At 44.0% G+C, this 12,778-nt stretch overlaps 1 protein-coding gene across 1 annotated transcript; it reads left to right on the top strand.

Annotated features, from left to right (window-relative positions):
• Positions 1-5,192: 5,192 nt before the first annotated feature.
• Positions 5,193-11,167, top strand: GPBAR1 (G protein-coupled bile acid receptor 1). Its single transcript, XM_066611589.1, has 2 exons — positions 5,193-5,296; positions 10,024-11,167. The coding sequence occupies exon 2, from the start codon at positions 10,052-10,054 to the stop codon at positions 11,066-11,068; it is 1,017 nt and encodes a 338-aa protein (XP_066467686.1). The 5' UTR covers positions 5,193-5,296; positions 10,024-10,051; the 3' UTR covers positions 11,069-11,167.
• The last annotated feature ends 1,611 nt before the right edge of the window (positions 11,168-12,778 follow it).

Raw genomic sequence — 12,778 nt, 5'->3', positions numbered from 1 at the left:
ATGGGCATAGCATTGGAACTACATAGAGCAGCACAGCAAGCAAGTGCAGGAGCAACAGGGCCTCAACCCAGGGATTCTGATGCCCAGATTTGCAAAAAACAAACATTTTCCAGAAGCAGGGATGTACCTGTTCTCTGTTCTTTATATTAATCCACCAGAACCTATTGTGAAAGATTCAGAGTAGTTCAAAGCACCAGCCAATGCCATCCCTTACACTTATTCTGAAGTCCCACTATGTTCAATGGGATAAGTGTAGAGCAGGGTTGCCCAGACCCCGGCCCGGGGCCACTTGTGGCCCTCAAGGCCTCTCAATGCGGCCCTCAGGGAGTCCCCGGTCTCCAATGAGCCTCTGGCCCTCTGGAGATTTGTTGAAGCCCGCACTGGTCCAACGCAACTTCACTCAGTGTGAGGGCGACTGTTTGACCTCTCGCATGAGCTGTGGGACAAGGGCTCCCTCCACTGCTTGCTGTTTCACATCTGTGATGCAGCAGTGGCAGTGAAGGAAAGGCTGGCCTTGCTTTCTGCAAGGCCTTTTATAGGCCTTGAGCTATTGCAAGACTATTCATTCATTCATATAAGTTCATCTTTAATATATTCTTTTATGTAAACTTATGTAAATTTATTCAAACTTTAAATGTAAATTCTTTCCCCCCCCCCGGCCCCCAACACAGTGTCAGAGAGCTGATGTGGCCCTCCTGCCAAAAACTTTGGACACCCCTGGTGTAGAGGCTTGCAGCCTAAACTTGTTCAGACCTGACTTCCTTCCTAAAGCACCTGGAAAATCACAGGAACCCAGAGATTCAGTGCCATCCACTGTCAACAACTGCATCTCACACACTTTTTGTAACTAGAGCCATAATTTTTCTCCGGTAAGGTTAAAGCTTCTGGTTTCCTGGCTGTGTCTGATTTGGCTTAAATATTTGAACAGTTTTTTGGTTTTGTTTTTTTTTAAAAACCAGCTTGGGGAAGGGAGAGGTGGGAGACTGACCTTGGGAATCTTTCCAGTTAGATTCTCAAACCATTCATCATTCTTTACTCCTCATTGCTTTAAGGTACAGAGGAAAAACTGAGTGTAAGAATCCTTACTTCCCAGGCCTGCTCCCTACAGACATTATTCCCACACATGGTAATGCCCTGCTTGATGGAAAACACCTTGCATGCTTACCCATTATCAGATAGGCCTCTCCTGGTACAAAGAGCCTGTCATGTGGGACTTCCACAGAATCACTTCGGAGGGCTTATGTAACAAAGTGCACCTGATCCCTGGACCGATATCTGGAAAATACAGCATCTCCTGCCCTCACTGATGAAAGGAGACATTGTCATTCCTAGAGTATGACCTCATTGTTGCTGACACATCATGGAAGGGCAATGGTTGCATTTGAAATTGAGGAAAATCTAAAATATTTGATAATGAGGTTATCTGTCATTGTTTGTAGGGTCTTCTTTATACAGTGGGCTGGACTAACTCTGCAGAGCCTGGCAGTTCCTCCATGTCTTGGCTTTCCCATACTGTAAATAACTTGACTACTGTAAAAATAGCAACCAAAAAAAAAACTTAGAAATGTTTGCCAAGGATAGAGTTCCATAGCCTGGCAATTCATTGCGACATGTCACAATGTGTGGGGAGATGGTAGAAAAAATGTACTTGGCCTGTAAACTCCCAGCTCAGAAATGGCCAATAGTTGGTACAGAGGTGGCCATCTGGCCCTAGGAATGACTTGTCTCTGTATTCCATGTCTGCCTGCATTGCGAGACAAATGGCAACTCAGGAACCTTCTGTGGGAAGGGTGGGTGCACAGGCTCCTTTCAATTTGCAGGACTAGAGAATCCAGATTCTGTGCCCTGTTGCCTTCTGATGTAACTGGTCACTGATCTTTTAGTTAGTTACATTTCTGCTCCATCTTTCTTCCACAGAGGTCAGGGTAGCATATGATGTGCTTTTCCCACTGCACACTCTTATCCTCAGAATTACCCCAGGAGGAGCATTTAGCTGAGAGATGATTCATTACTGAACTTTGTGGCCAAGAGGGGATTTGAATTTGAGTCCCAATCAACATTCTACCCACTGGCAAGAGTTGGTTCCAAACAGATACAAAGATGGACATTAACAATTGAAAGTACAGGTCCAGCCTTGCTATACACAAATTTGTTATACATGGATTTGCCTTGGCACAAATAGCCAGTGTAAATGAGAAGGAATGTGCTGATCCCTGGTGAAGGGGAAAAATATCCATCCCTTTAAAATCGGTTTTAAAAACTGCTTTTCTTTGTTGTAGAGAGACAGTCATGCAAGTGATTACAGGTGTAATGTCGCCCATGGAAAAATCCATGTATTTTTCTATCTAACACAATAAGAAGGGCCCTTTGAATTAAAGGAAAACAGTCATTTAGCAATAGCCTTGTCAATGTGAGAGAGGGCAGCAGGCTGACAATCCATCAATCATTCTCCAGGTACTTAGAACAGCTTCATTCCAATGACTCCTCCCTTCCCCCTGAGCACCTGAAAGAAAGATGATCACTTTGCTCTGGGTGAAGGGAGGGGGTCACTGACTTGAGGTGAAGCCTTTCTAAGCACCTGGACTGAGACTGATGGATTGTCTGCCTAATAAGTCCATCTTGCATCACAAAGGTCAGCAAGGCTGTTTTTAAATCGTCTGGCAAAGGGACATTGTTTTTTTTTAATGGATTTGCTTTAATGGGATTTTGCTATCTCCTCCTGAATGAGGAGACTCAACCTGTAACTACTTGATAAGATATCAGGGAGAACTTTTCTCTATAAAGTTGTCTAAAGTAAGACTTGAAATAGACTGAAATATAAAGATAGAAAGGAAGAGAGAGAGGCAGTTCAAAAACAGTATTTTAAATATGAAAAGTTTTTTATTCTGGAGTGTGGGGGGAGGAACCCCATTTCTTAAGACTGACAATGTTCTTTTCTGTACTTTCAGTTTCTTTTAAAACATCTCAACACCTGTCTGACAAATTCTAAGTGCATTAGTTTTGGGAAGCCGTTCTGAATCTTCTTCCACCCTGTCACTGAAGAAAGGCACCTCACATGTTGTCAGCCAGAATGCAGTAACCACAAAAAGGGGCAAAGTCTTTAGAGGTAGATAGAACGACTAATGTAGGATTATCTGTTAGGACTGAGCAGGTCAAGGGCTCACAGTGGCAGGGATACTTTTGAAAGGCTGTGTCAGACAGTGGTGGTCCTGGAGGGAGGCAAAATGCTCAGTTTTTCAGGCGCCTGAACACTGGTATAAAGCTGCCCCCTCCCTCGCCTGTAGGGCCTTTCGGAGCAGTGAGAGCAAAGCAGGGGTGTCTCTTCAGTTTTGCTTTCCATGCTCCAAATGGCTCTGCAGGTGCCCAAAAAACTTAATGTTTTGCCCCCCTCTGGGAATATCAGTGGTGTCAGCCAAGTTGCCCTTCTAAGTCCATCGCTTAATCCTAGTGTTTGACTGTAGCACCCTGTGTCTTGCCACTTCCTGTGATTCGTTTTAGGATAGACAATGTTGCTGTTCCTTTAACCAGAGCATTCCTTACAGAACATTTAGATAAAGCAATAGCTCCTGAGGCTGATGGTTAAACAGGAAACCACATAATGCACTTTTGGGCTGTTTAGTGAACTCAAGATTTTTTTTGAGTTAAACTGGATGATGTGTTCTTGAAGTGATAACAACCCTGTCGAAAAAATGTAACTGCCTGCTACACAGACATTTTGTTAAACAAAGAAAGGAAAAGACAAAATAAACCTTCTTTACAAGTGGTGTGTGTGTGTGTGTGTGAGTGAGAGAGAGAGAGAGAGAGAGAATTTCTAAAAACAGAAGTGTTGGCTGGCAGAAACCTTGCCATCTACATCTGTGTTCTTCAATCTGTGAGTCAGGACTCCAATGAAGCCTCATTTGGGGGGTTGCGGCAGCCTTTCAAAGCCTGTGCAAGACAGGCCTCGAATCCAATCCACTAATGGTACTTCCTTATCAAAACTGAGTTCTTGATATAATCCTGCATAGCGTCTTCTTGCTGTCTTGCCCTGCAGCACCTATGTCCAAACCTGCTCAGGTTGCTTCCTTGCAGGGTAGTTGTGATGACACAAGAGGTAGGGGGAAAGAGGGAGGGCAGGATGTGGGTGTGTTGGGTCCTGGGAGGGGGAGGGGAAACGTTGAGACCACTGATCTAAATCATTAATACATAGGAGCTGGTTGCAATGACGCGGTTGGGAGGAAGTGGCACTCTGCACAAGCCCAGAAGCATTCTCCAATCAACACTGGAGGTTCTGAGAAAAACCATTCCAGAAACTTAGGTTTATTCATTTATTTAAGAACATATGCATCACTTCTTTGTGACATCTCTGGATTCGGGAATGGGAATAGAAAATTATAATGCAGTAAAACCATAAAAAATCTGCAATCAAATAGAAATGGAAAAATCACAATAAAAATTGTACAGGAGCAAATGTATGATTTGGAAGGGATGAGTTCTGTGTTTTGACATTCCAGCAAGAAGCCAACCAGAAACCTGGTTTCTGAAAGCCAACCAGAAACCAGCCAACCAGTCTGAATAGGCTGATTACATTCTTACTTCAGTAGACTGGGATGTTACAAGATTGTCCATATTTAATACAGTATTCCAATTCACGTGCAACTGAGCTTCAGCATTACAAAGATGTATCTGGCTGAACCCTCTTTCAGCTTAAGCCCTGTTTATGTGCTCTGCTGTGTGAAGGTAGATGCAATCCCTAGAAGAATCTGCAGGCCATCATTGTGAAGTTTGAGGGGGTCATGACACTGATTTACCATTGCATGAGTTTTCTAGATAAGCAAAAGCGCACTTCAGAATAAGCTGAGTACAATCATTTCATCTCAGGCACCTTGGCCTGGGGTAGCACTATACTCTTTGCCACTGTCCACTGCCACTAGGAGGCAGCTGAGACCCTGCTGAACAGGGCTGGACTTTATAGAATTCTGAAGGGGTGTGACGGTACACACTTAGGATTGATAAAGTATCTCGCTCTGGTTTGCCAGCAGCTTTGACAATCTTCTTGCTCTTCAGCAGGGGCTGTTTGCTGCCTGCCTTTTGCCTTGCAGGCACTCAACCCAGTTAACTTCTAGGGCTCACTTCTTCTGGGATGGATTAGATATGCTGTGCTATCATAAGAGCTGAAGATGGGCTACACTGTGCCCAGAAGAGCCATCTAAGAAGTTTCTGACCAGTGCCCAATCTCACTATGTTGGATGCTGTGAGAACTACTGCCAGCAGAAGATCTGCCTGTGCATAAAGGAGACTGATAAATCCTCAAAAGGTTAGTTAGTGTCTACCTGGTTCTTGAATCTAGTTCTGATCAGGATGGAGAGACATAAGAGGGGAGGAGGAGGAATGGAATTCCAATTGTCCCTGGGTTGATTACTGTGTGGTCATTAACTCTAGAATTCAGATGGAATTTCCAGTAACTTTGCCCTGGAGAGAGTATCTCAGTTTAAAGCGCAGAAACAGCATCCTGGGGTAATTTTGTTCCTCTTTGGAATCAACTATGGTGGGATTATCAAGGAATTCTTATGTGTTGAGACACTCTATTACACATAGTTCATTGTTCTTATGCTCTATTGTGCCCCTCCAACAGATGTTCCAGAGAGCACTAGCCAACATTTTGGTCAGGACCTGAAAGTACTTAAATGGATCTTCTTGTGTATGTTACTGTTGTTTTTTTAAAGGTTCATAGGCTTTTTAAAAAGTTTATTTCTCTGAAATAAGAGGAAGTGAGCTATTTAACCGCACAGTGTGACATATTTTTTGATCTGTTCAGTCAGGAAGTTCAATAATTCAGAAATATACATTTGCCATTGATTTGGAAAAAAGTTCTCTTACAATAATGATCATGCCTACTTTTATACCTACAACTAAAAGCTCCACACAACTCCATAAAACAGACCTCCCAGGATGTCAGAGTGGTATACACAATTCCCTAGCAAGAAAGCATTCCAGTATAAGCCATCATCCCAAAGAACTGCGCTAAATTGAGATGAATGTTTTGCCTTTTTATTAAAGTTTTACTCTGGATATCTTCATGTAGATGAGGGGGTTTGTGATGGCAGTCAGAGACTAGGGGGACCAATGAAAAGGTATTGGCAATGCATGCAAGTGTCATAACTGACTGTTCAATAGCATTCCAGTGCATGTTCCAAAGTCATTTTCTCCTTAGGAAGAGCAACAACATCTTTTTGTTGTTGATCATCTCGCCTAACAACAATATCCTGACACCTGAATGCCTCTCCGCCTTCATTGCAACATGTGCTTTAACAGAAATAGTTCTTCTACCACTTCTAGTTTAATCAGCTGACATCAAGACTGCAAAAAAGTTCAGATTTGCATGTTTCTAAAGGAAACATGCAAAAGTTCATGTTTCCTTTAGAACTTAGAAATGATTAAGAGTAAACATGTTTTCTTAACCAATAATCCAATTATAACAGTAAAGCCTAAAACTATAAACACATGAAAAATTCTCTTTATTCTCTTTTTTCTCACTTTATCATAATGCATAACTCTTCGCACCCCCCCCCAACTGTCCTAGAATTCTTTTATCCATAATATGCAATTCCCAAGCAACAGTCTAATAGGTCTAGGATGCTAGGTCACTACCCTAATTGTGGTTATAACTACTACTACTACTACTACAATAATAAGTGAGTGTGGATAACTGCTTAGCAGTTAATCAGCAATTAGTGTACTGATCCCATTCATAAGATCAGGTGTCAATGGTTTAGTACCTGAGAAAACTACCTAAAAGCCACCTTGTGGTAGGAAGAAGAGTGCATGGATCTGCTATCTATTTTTAGTTCTTCTTACAGGACAAGCAGGATATTATAGTACCCCTCTGAATAGTGTCCAGTTACGTATCTGGCAGAAAATCTATCACAAAATAATTCCTAAACAATGTGCTATGAGAGAATGGTGGGCATGCTGCAAGAAATAAATAGGTTAAGGCTGCAATCCTAAACATATTTATTATAAATCTGTGGTGGGACAGGCAGCCCAATCCTAATGGCAGCAGCACCACCAGATGCAGTAACGCCAAAATGGCGACTGCTGCATCCAGCAGTCCTGCCAGGACTGCCAGAGATCTCCTTTGGAGAAGGAACTTTTGTCCCCTTCCCCCAAGTAAGAGTACAAGGGATGCAATGGGTTTCCTGCAGTCTGCGCTGGTGACCTAAGAACAGCCCGGCTGGATCAGGCCATGGGCCCATCTAGTCCAGCTTCCTGTATCTCACAGCAGCCCACCAAATGCCCCAAAGAGCACCCCAGATAACAAGAGACCTCATCCTGGTGCCCTCCCCTGCATCTGGCCTTCTGACACAGCCCATTTCTAAAATCAGGAGGTTGCGCATACACATCATGGCTTGTACCCTGTAATGGATTTTTCCTCCAGAAACTTGTCCAATCCCCTTTTAAAGGCATCTAGGCCAGATGCCATCACCACATGCTGTGGCAAGGAGTTCCACAGACCAACCACATGCTGAATCAATAAATATTTTCTTTTGTCTGTCTAACTCTCCCAACACTCAATTTTAGTGGATGTCCCCTGGTTCTGGTGTTATGTGAGAGTGTAAAGAGCATCTCTCTATCCTTCCCATGCATAATTTTGTATGTCTCAATCATGTCCCCCCTCAGACACCTCTTTTCTAGGCTGAAGAGGTCCAAACACCATAGCCTTTCCTCATATGGAAGGTGCCTCAGCCCAGTAACCATCTTAGGGCCCAATCCTATCCAATTTTCCAGGACTGGTGTAGCCATGCCAATGCGGCATGTGCTGCATCCTGTGGTGGGGAGGCAGTCACAGGGGCCTCATCAAGGTATAGGAACACTTGTTCCCTTACCTTGGGGCTGCAATTCGGTTGCACCGGTGCTGGAAAATTGGATAGGATTGGGCCCTTAGTCGTTCCCTTTTGCACCTTTTCCATTTTGCTGGCGCAGATTGGAGGAGTTCCGTGTCAGGCTGAAAAGCATAGGATCCAGTGGAGCAGGATCCAACATGGAGCATAGGATCCAGTGGAGCAGGGCTCCACCTCCCTCCTGCCCCAGTTCCTGTCAGCCCAAAGCACCCCTTGACAGAGAATGCTGCCTGTTATGTCTCTGCATGAGTTGCTGGGCTCATTCCTTCCAGTTAGGGAGCATGTACACAACAGGAACTCATGCAGAAACTCAGAGGGGTGGATTTTTCTGAAATCAGATCATCTTTAGCTTTCATGCTCCAGAAGTAAATCAGTTCTGGCATAGAAGTGAAGTGGGTCTCCCGTTTCAATTCTGGTCAAAAAGTGTTCCTCACTATTAGACATGTGGAAAACATGACTTTTAACACCATAGGAGACCAACCATTGGGCAGGCTCTTTCCATAAGTTTAATCTGTGGTGTCTTTTCCTCTTTTCACACTGCTTCAGAGCAGGGATTGCGCTTTAATCCCTTGAATCTCTTCTGTCAATGAACCTTGCTCCTTGTGTTCCATTTTGTTTTTCTTCCTCAAGAACAAGACTACCAGACCTCAACAAAGAGGATTTCTGCTGGCAATTATGTCACTATAATAGCTTAATTGATTCCTGTCATACACAGCCAGATGGCAAGAATCATTCTCGAAGAGCCTGCTGCCTCTTCTTTATGGGCTTGTTAAAATAACATTCCTAGTCCTTTTAGAAGCTCTTGTCCATAGATTAGCTGTAGCCGTAAGCAACACACCACATGTTTCTCCCACCCCCTTCCTCCAACTTTATGTTGTTCTCCCTTAGGTGTTTGTCCAGATACTAGCCAGCAACTGACCTGTTGCTGTGTTGCTCAGAGTCAGGAAAGCTTTCATTATCTCATAAGAACATCTCCTTAGATAAAGAACATCACTTCAAGTTCCCTGGCCTAACTGTTTGGACATTTTCCATCCATCTCCCAGTTGGATGGGTGCCCCAACTGAAAAGGTCAGATTGGACATGTGGCAAGTTAGTCAAAGGACTGATGGACGGCGGAATTCATAACAGCAGATCACAGATCAGGAAGACTATCATATCATGCCTATGTCCTAACTCAGGAACAAAAATCTGCTGCAGAGATTATCTGTATCATGCTTGATATGGGTGCCAACTGTGAAGTTTGGACAAGTTTTCCCTTCCATGGCAGTCTGGCCAATGGGCAAACACCATCAGGGCTTGAAAATGACAGTCTTTCTTTCTTTCTTTCTTTCTTTCTTTCTTTCTTTCTTTCTTTCTTTCTTTCTTTCTGAAAATACTGTATCTTTTCAACCAAAACAGGCACAATTTGTGTTGCTGTTCTCAGTTAAGAAGATAACAGAACACTTCAGTGCATTCAACTCTCTTCTCTTATATGTCTTTTGAAACAGATACAGGATCCTGGTGTGGAAAGACCTTTGCCACTTCCCACACCTGTAGAGGATGTTCTTCATTCTGTTGGGATATCAATTTGGTTACTTGGTTTGGTTGGTCATGGTTAAAGCATATGCTGAAGTGCCTGTTAGGCTAACTACCCCAAGAGGGATTTTGTTTTCTATTTGATAGGCTTTAAAAAAAACATGATTTTTTTCACTGACTTGACAATACAATCCTACCCACATTTTCCTGGGAGTAAGCCCCATTGAACTCAATGGGACTTACTTCTGAGTAGACATGCATAGGATTGGGCTGTGAGATAGTTCCAGAATCTATTTGATCTGTATTGACACTGCAGAAGCTTTGTGTCTTTATTTACTTTGTATCTTTGTGCAATTTATAATAAGATGCGGGGAAACATAATCTGCTATAATAAATATTTCTGCAACACTGTGATTATTCTGTTTTCATCAGTGGGGAAGGGGGGGTGACTGCTCAGCAAAGAGTTAATTTATAGAAGTAAACTTAGCGATGTAAGTGAAATCTTTACATCAATTCCAACCATGGTTATTTGGAAAGGAAGTGTAACTGCCAAACTCAACCTGAACTCTCTGCCCTGCTTTTCATAGTTTTGCTGAAAAATAAAACTATACATTCTCATTTTCAATAGGAAGTCTTCATACCAGAAAGCACAGTGGATGGGGAATTCCTTCACACTAGAAGACATGGTGACTCAGCAACTTCTCATAGTTTGGCTTTCATGGCCCCTAGCTGCCCTCATCATCTTGGCCAATATTTTCACCATCCTTGGCATCCTCTTCAACCGGAAGCTCCATGGGGCCACCAGCTGGTTCTTTCTGAGTCTCCTTTTTTCTGATCTTCTTGCTGGCATAGCCCTTCCGCATATCCCTTGGCTGTCCTTTGAAACAACCTGGGACTACCACCTTTGTTTCTTCATGTATGTGACACCCAACTTCCTCTTTCTCTCTTTCTCAGCCAACCTGCTGGTAGTACACTATGCCAAATACGTCTGCATCATCTACCCACTCCGCTACCACACTTTTTGGGTGCATCGGTGGGCTGTTCTCTACATATGCCTGGCCTGGGCTGCTTCCTTGATCTTTGCCTGTCTTCCACTGACTTGGAATGAGTGGGATCCTAATAAGAACTGCTCCTTCCATCTTGTCTTCCCCAAACCATATCTTTACCTAGAGACCTATGGGTTCCTCATTCCAGCCATCTTTGCCATGGCCTATATGTGCATCCGGATGTTGTGGGTAGCCCAAAAACACCTAAGGAACATTACAAAACTCTTTCATTCAGTGAATCAAAGCCAGGCCCCAACAGAGCTGCAGCACCAACTGGAACTGAGGAAAGCTAAAGGAGTGGCCATTGTGTCCCTCATCTTCTTGGTTTGCTGGGTGCCATACATTGCTTGTTTGAATATCTCAGTACTACCTGTAAGTCACAAAGTCAATCCACTAGTCCTCAAAATTGTGATCTGCCTAGGCACTGGCAGTGGAGCTGCAGTACCCATCATCCTCAGTCTCAGCAACCACCAGTACACACAGTTCTGGAGGGACATGACCACTAAAGTCTGGGCGACCTGCTTTCAAGGGCAGGGGTGTGAGCAAAGGCAAGTCAGACCAGAGGCCAACCTGCCAGGTGCCAATCTCTACCCCCTAGAAGCAGACCCAAATGGGGTACCAGGCTGAAATTCTGCAGGACAGAGACATCAAATCCTCAGCAGCAGGCAAAGCCTGGATGTGCTTGCTATCAGGGTTTTAATGCACTTCTGAAAGTGGTGGTAATAAACAAGAACTCACAGAGGTTGACCAGTCACCTTCTCCTTGTACTGGCTCAAAGAACAGACACATATTTTGCCTGCAGTCAGATTCTCTCGGACTGGATTTCAAGACTTCAGTGTGGCTGGTTAACCAAAATGGAATCAGCATCCCTAGTATCAAATTTGCTCATTCCATCTGAAGTGTTGTTGGTAGTTTCTTAACTACCAGTGGAGTTGTATCTGTACTCAGTGTTGCCTAATGCAGCATCATTTTCAACCTTTATTTTTCACATTTTTAAACTGCCTTTCCTCAGAAGGAGCTCAGAAGAGTACACATAGTTCTTCCCTTCCTTTTGTCCTCAAGACAACCCTGTGAGGTAGGTGAAGCTGAGAGATAGTAACTGACCCAGGGTCACCCAGGAAGCTTCATGACTGAGCAGGGCTTTGAACCTGGCTCTTCCAGGTCTAAGTCCAACTCCCAAACCACTAGGCCAGTGATTTTCAATTTTTTTCATCTCATGGCACGCTGGCAAGGCACACCATCTGTTTTTTGACAATTGACAGGGCACACTGCGTTATCAATGGGAGGCTCACATCCCCCAATAGTCCTATTGATAAATGACGCTCTCCCAATTCCCATGGCACACCTGGGGACAATTTGCGGCACACCAGTGTGCCACAGCACAGTGATTGAAAATGGCTGCACTAGGCCATCCTGGCTCTATGGTTTTCTAGTTTAGGACACCAGTTGACCCTGCTGCTGGTGTCCTTAGTTCTCACCCAGGCAGAACCAGCTCTTCATGTGGTGAATTTAACCTTTGCGGTACAGACAGAGCACATGTTTAATTCACTATGTTTTAAGTCAATGGGATTTTACAGGGCTCTGTTTTGGTTGGATTGTGTGCCTGATGTGAGGCAGCTACTTGCCATTAGTCTGGGACGGATGGGCAAACTTTCAACCGTAGGGTTCCTGGACCTTTAACAATTCTAAAGAAGAGGAATTTCAGCAGGTTCAGCTTGTCATCTCACAGATGTGCACCAAGCCCTGCAGCCCCCCTGAGAGGGGGGATCGCACCGCTGCCTCCTCCCTGCTTCTTGGCTGCCCCCGCCCCTTAAGGGGAAAGGGACCAGGACCCTCAGGCTGGGGCATCGCGACGCCCCAGTTTGAATACCACTGCTGTTTGTATAGTATTATATTAAAAGTCGGTTGATTAGAATGGGTTGTTTATATCGTGAAATTCACCACAGCTCTGTCCTACCTTTCTTTCCACTCTGAATTCTGTATCCAAGTTATGAAAGCAAACAGAACCCTGCAGTGTTTCTCTCATCACATCCCTTCCCAGTAAGTACGCCCTAGCAAGGTTTGCTAATGTGAGATGTACCATCTGCCATGGTATTTGCTCTGAAGAGGCCCATTCCATACCCTCCACCTATTTGACAGATCAGAACTTGTAAATGTTCCATTAAGAAACAGCACAAAGTAATGACTCTCTGAGACGTGACTTGTGAAATTCAAACCATTCCACTCCCTGTAAAGTTGAAATGAATTTTTCCCCCACACTGAGCTTGCTGCAACTCATTCCTCAGCCTAGGACTTTGATCAGAAAGAAGGGGTAAGAGATGGGAAGCCCACACATGG

Source organism: Tiliqua scincoides, chromosome 1, assembly GCF_035046505.1.
Source record: "Tiliqua scincoides isolate rTilSci1 chromosome 1, rTilSci1.hap2, whole genome shotgun sequence".
NCBI classification, from domain to species: Eukaryota; Metazoa; Chordata; class Lepidosauria; order Squamata; family Scincidae; genus Tiliqua; species Tiliqua scincoides.
Note: the sequence above shows the minus strand (reverse complement) of the source record. Positions and strands in the feature narration are given on the sequence as shown.

What these genes read in the sequence shown, in the direction of transcription:
- GPBAR1 (XM_066611589.1), top strand. Translation starts at nt 10,052, where the DNA reads ATGGGGAATTCCTTCACACTAGAAGACATGGTGACTCAGCAACTTCTC.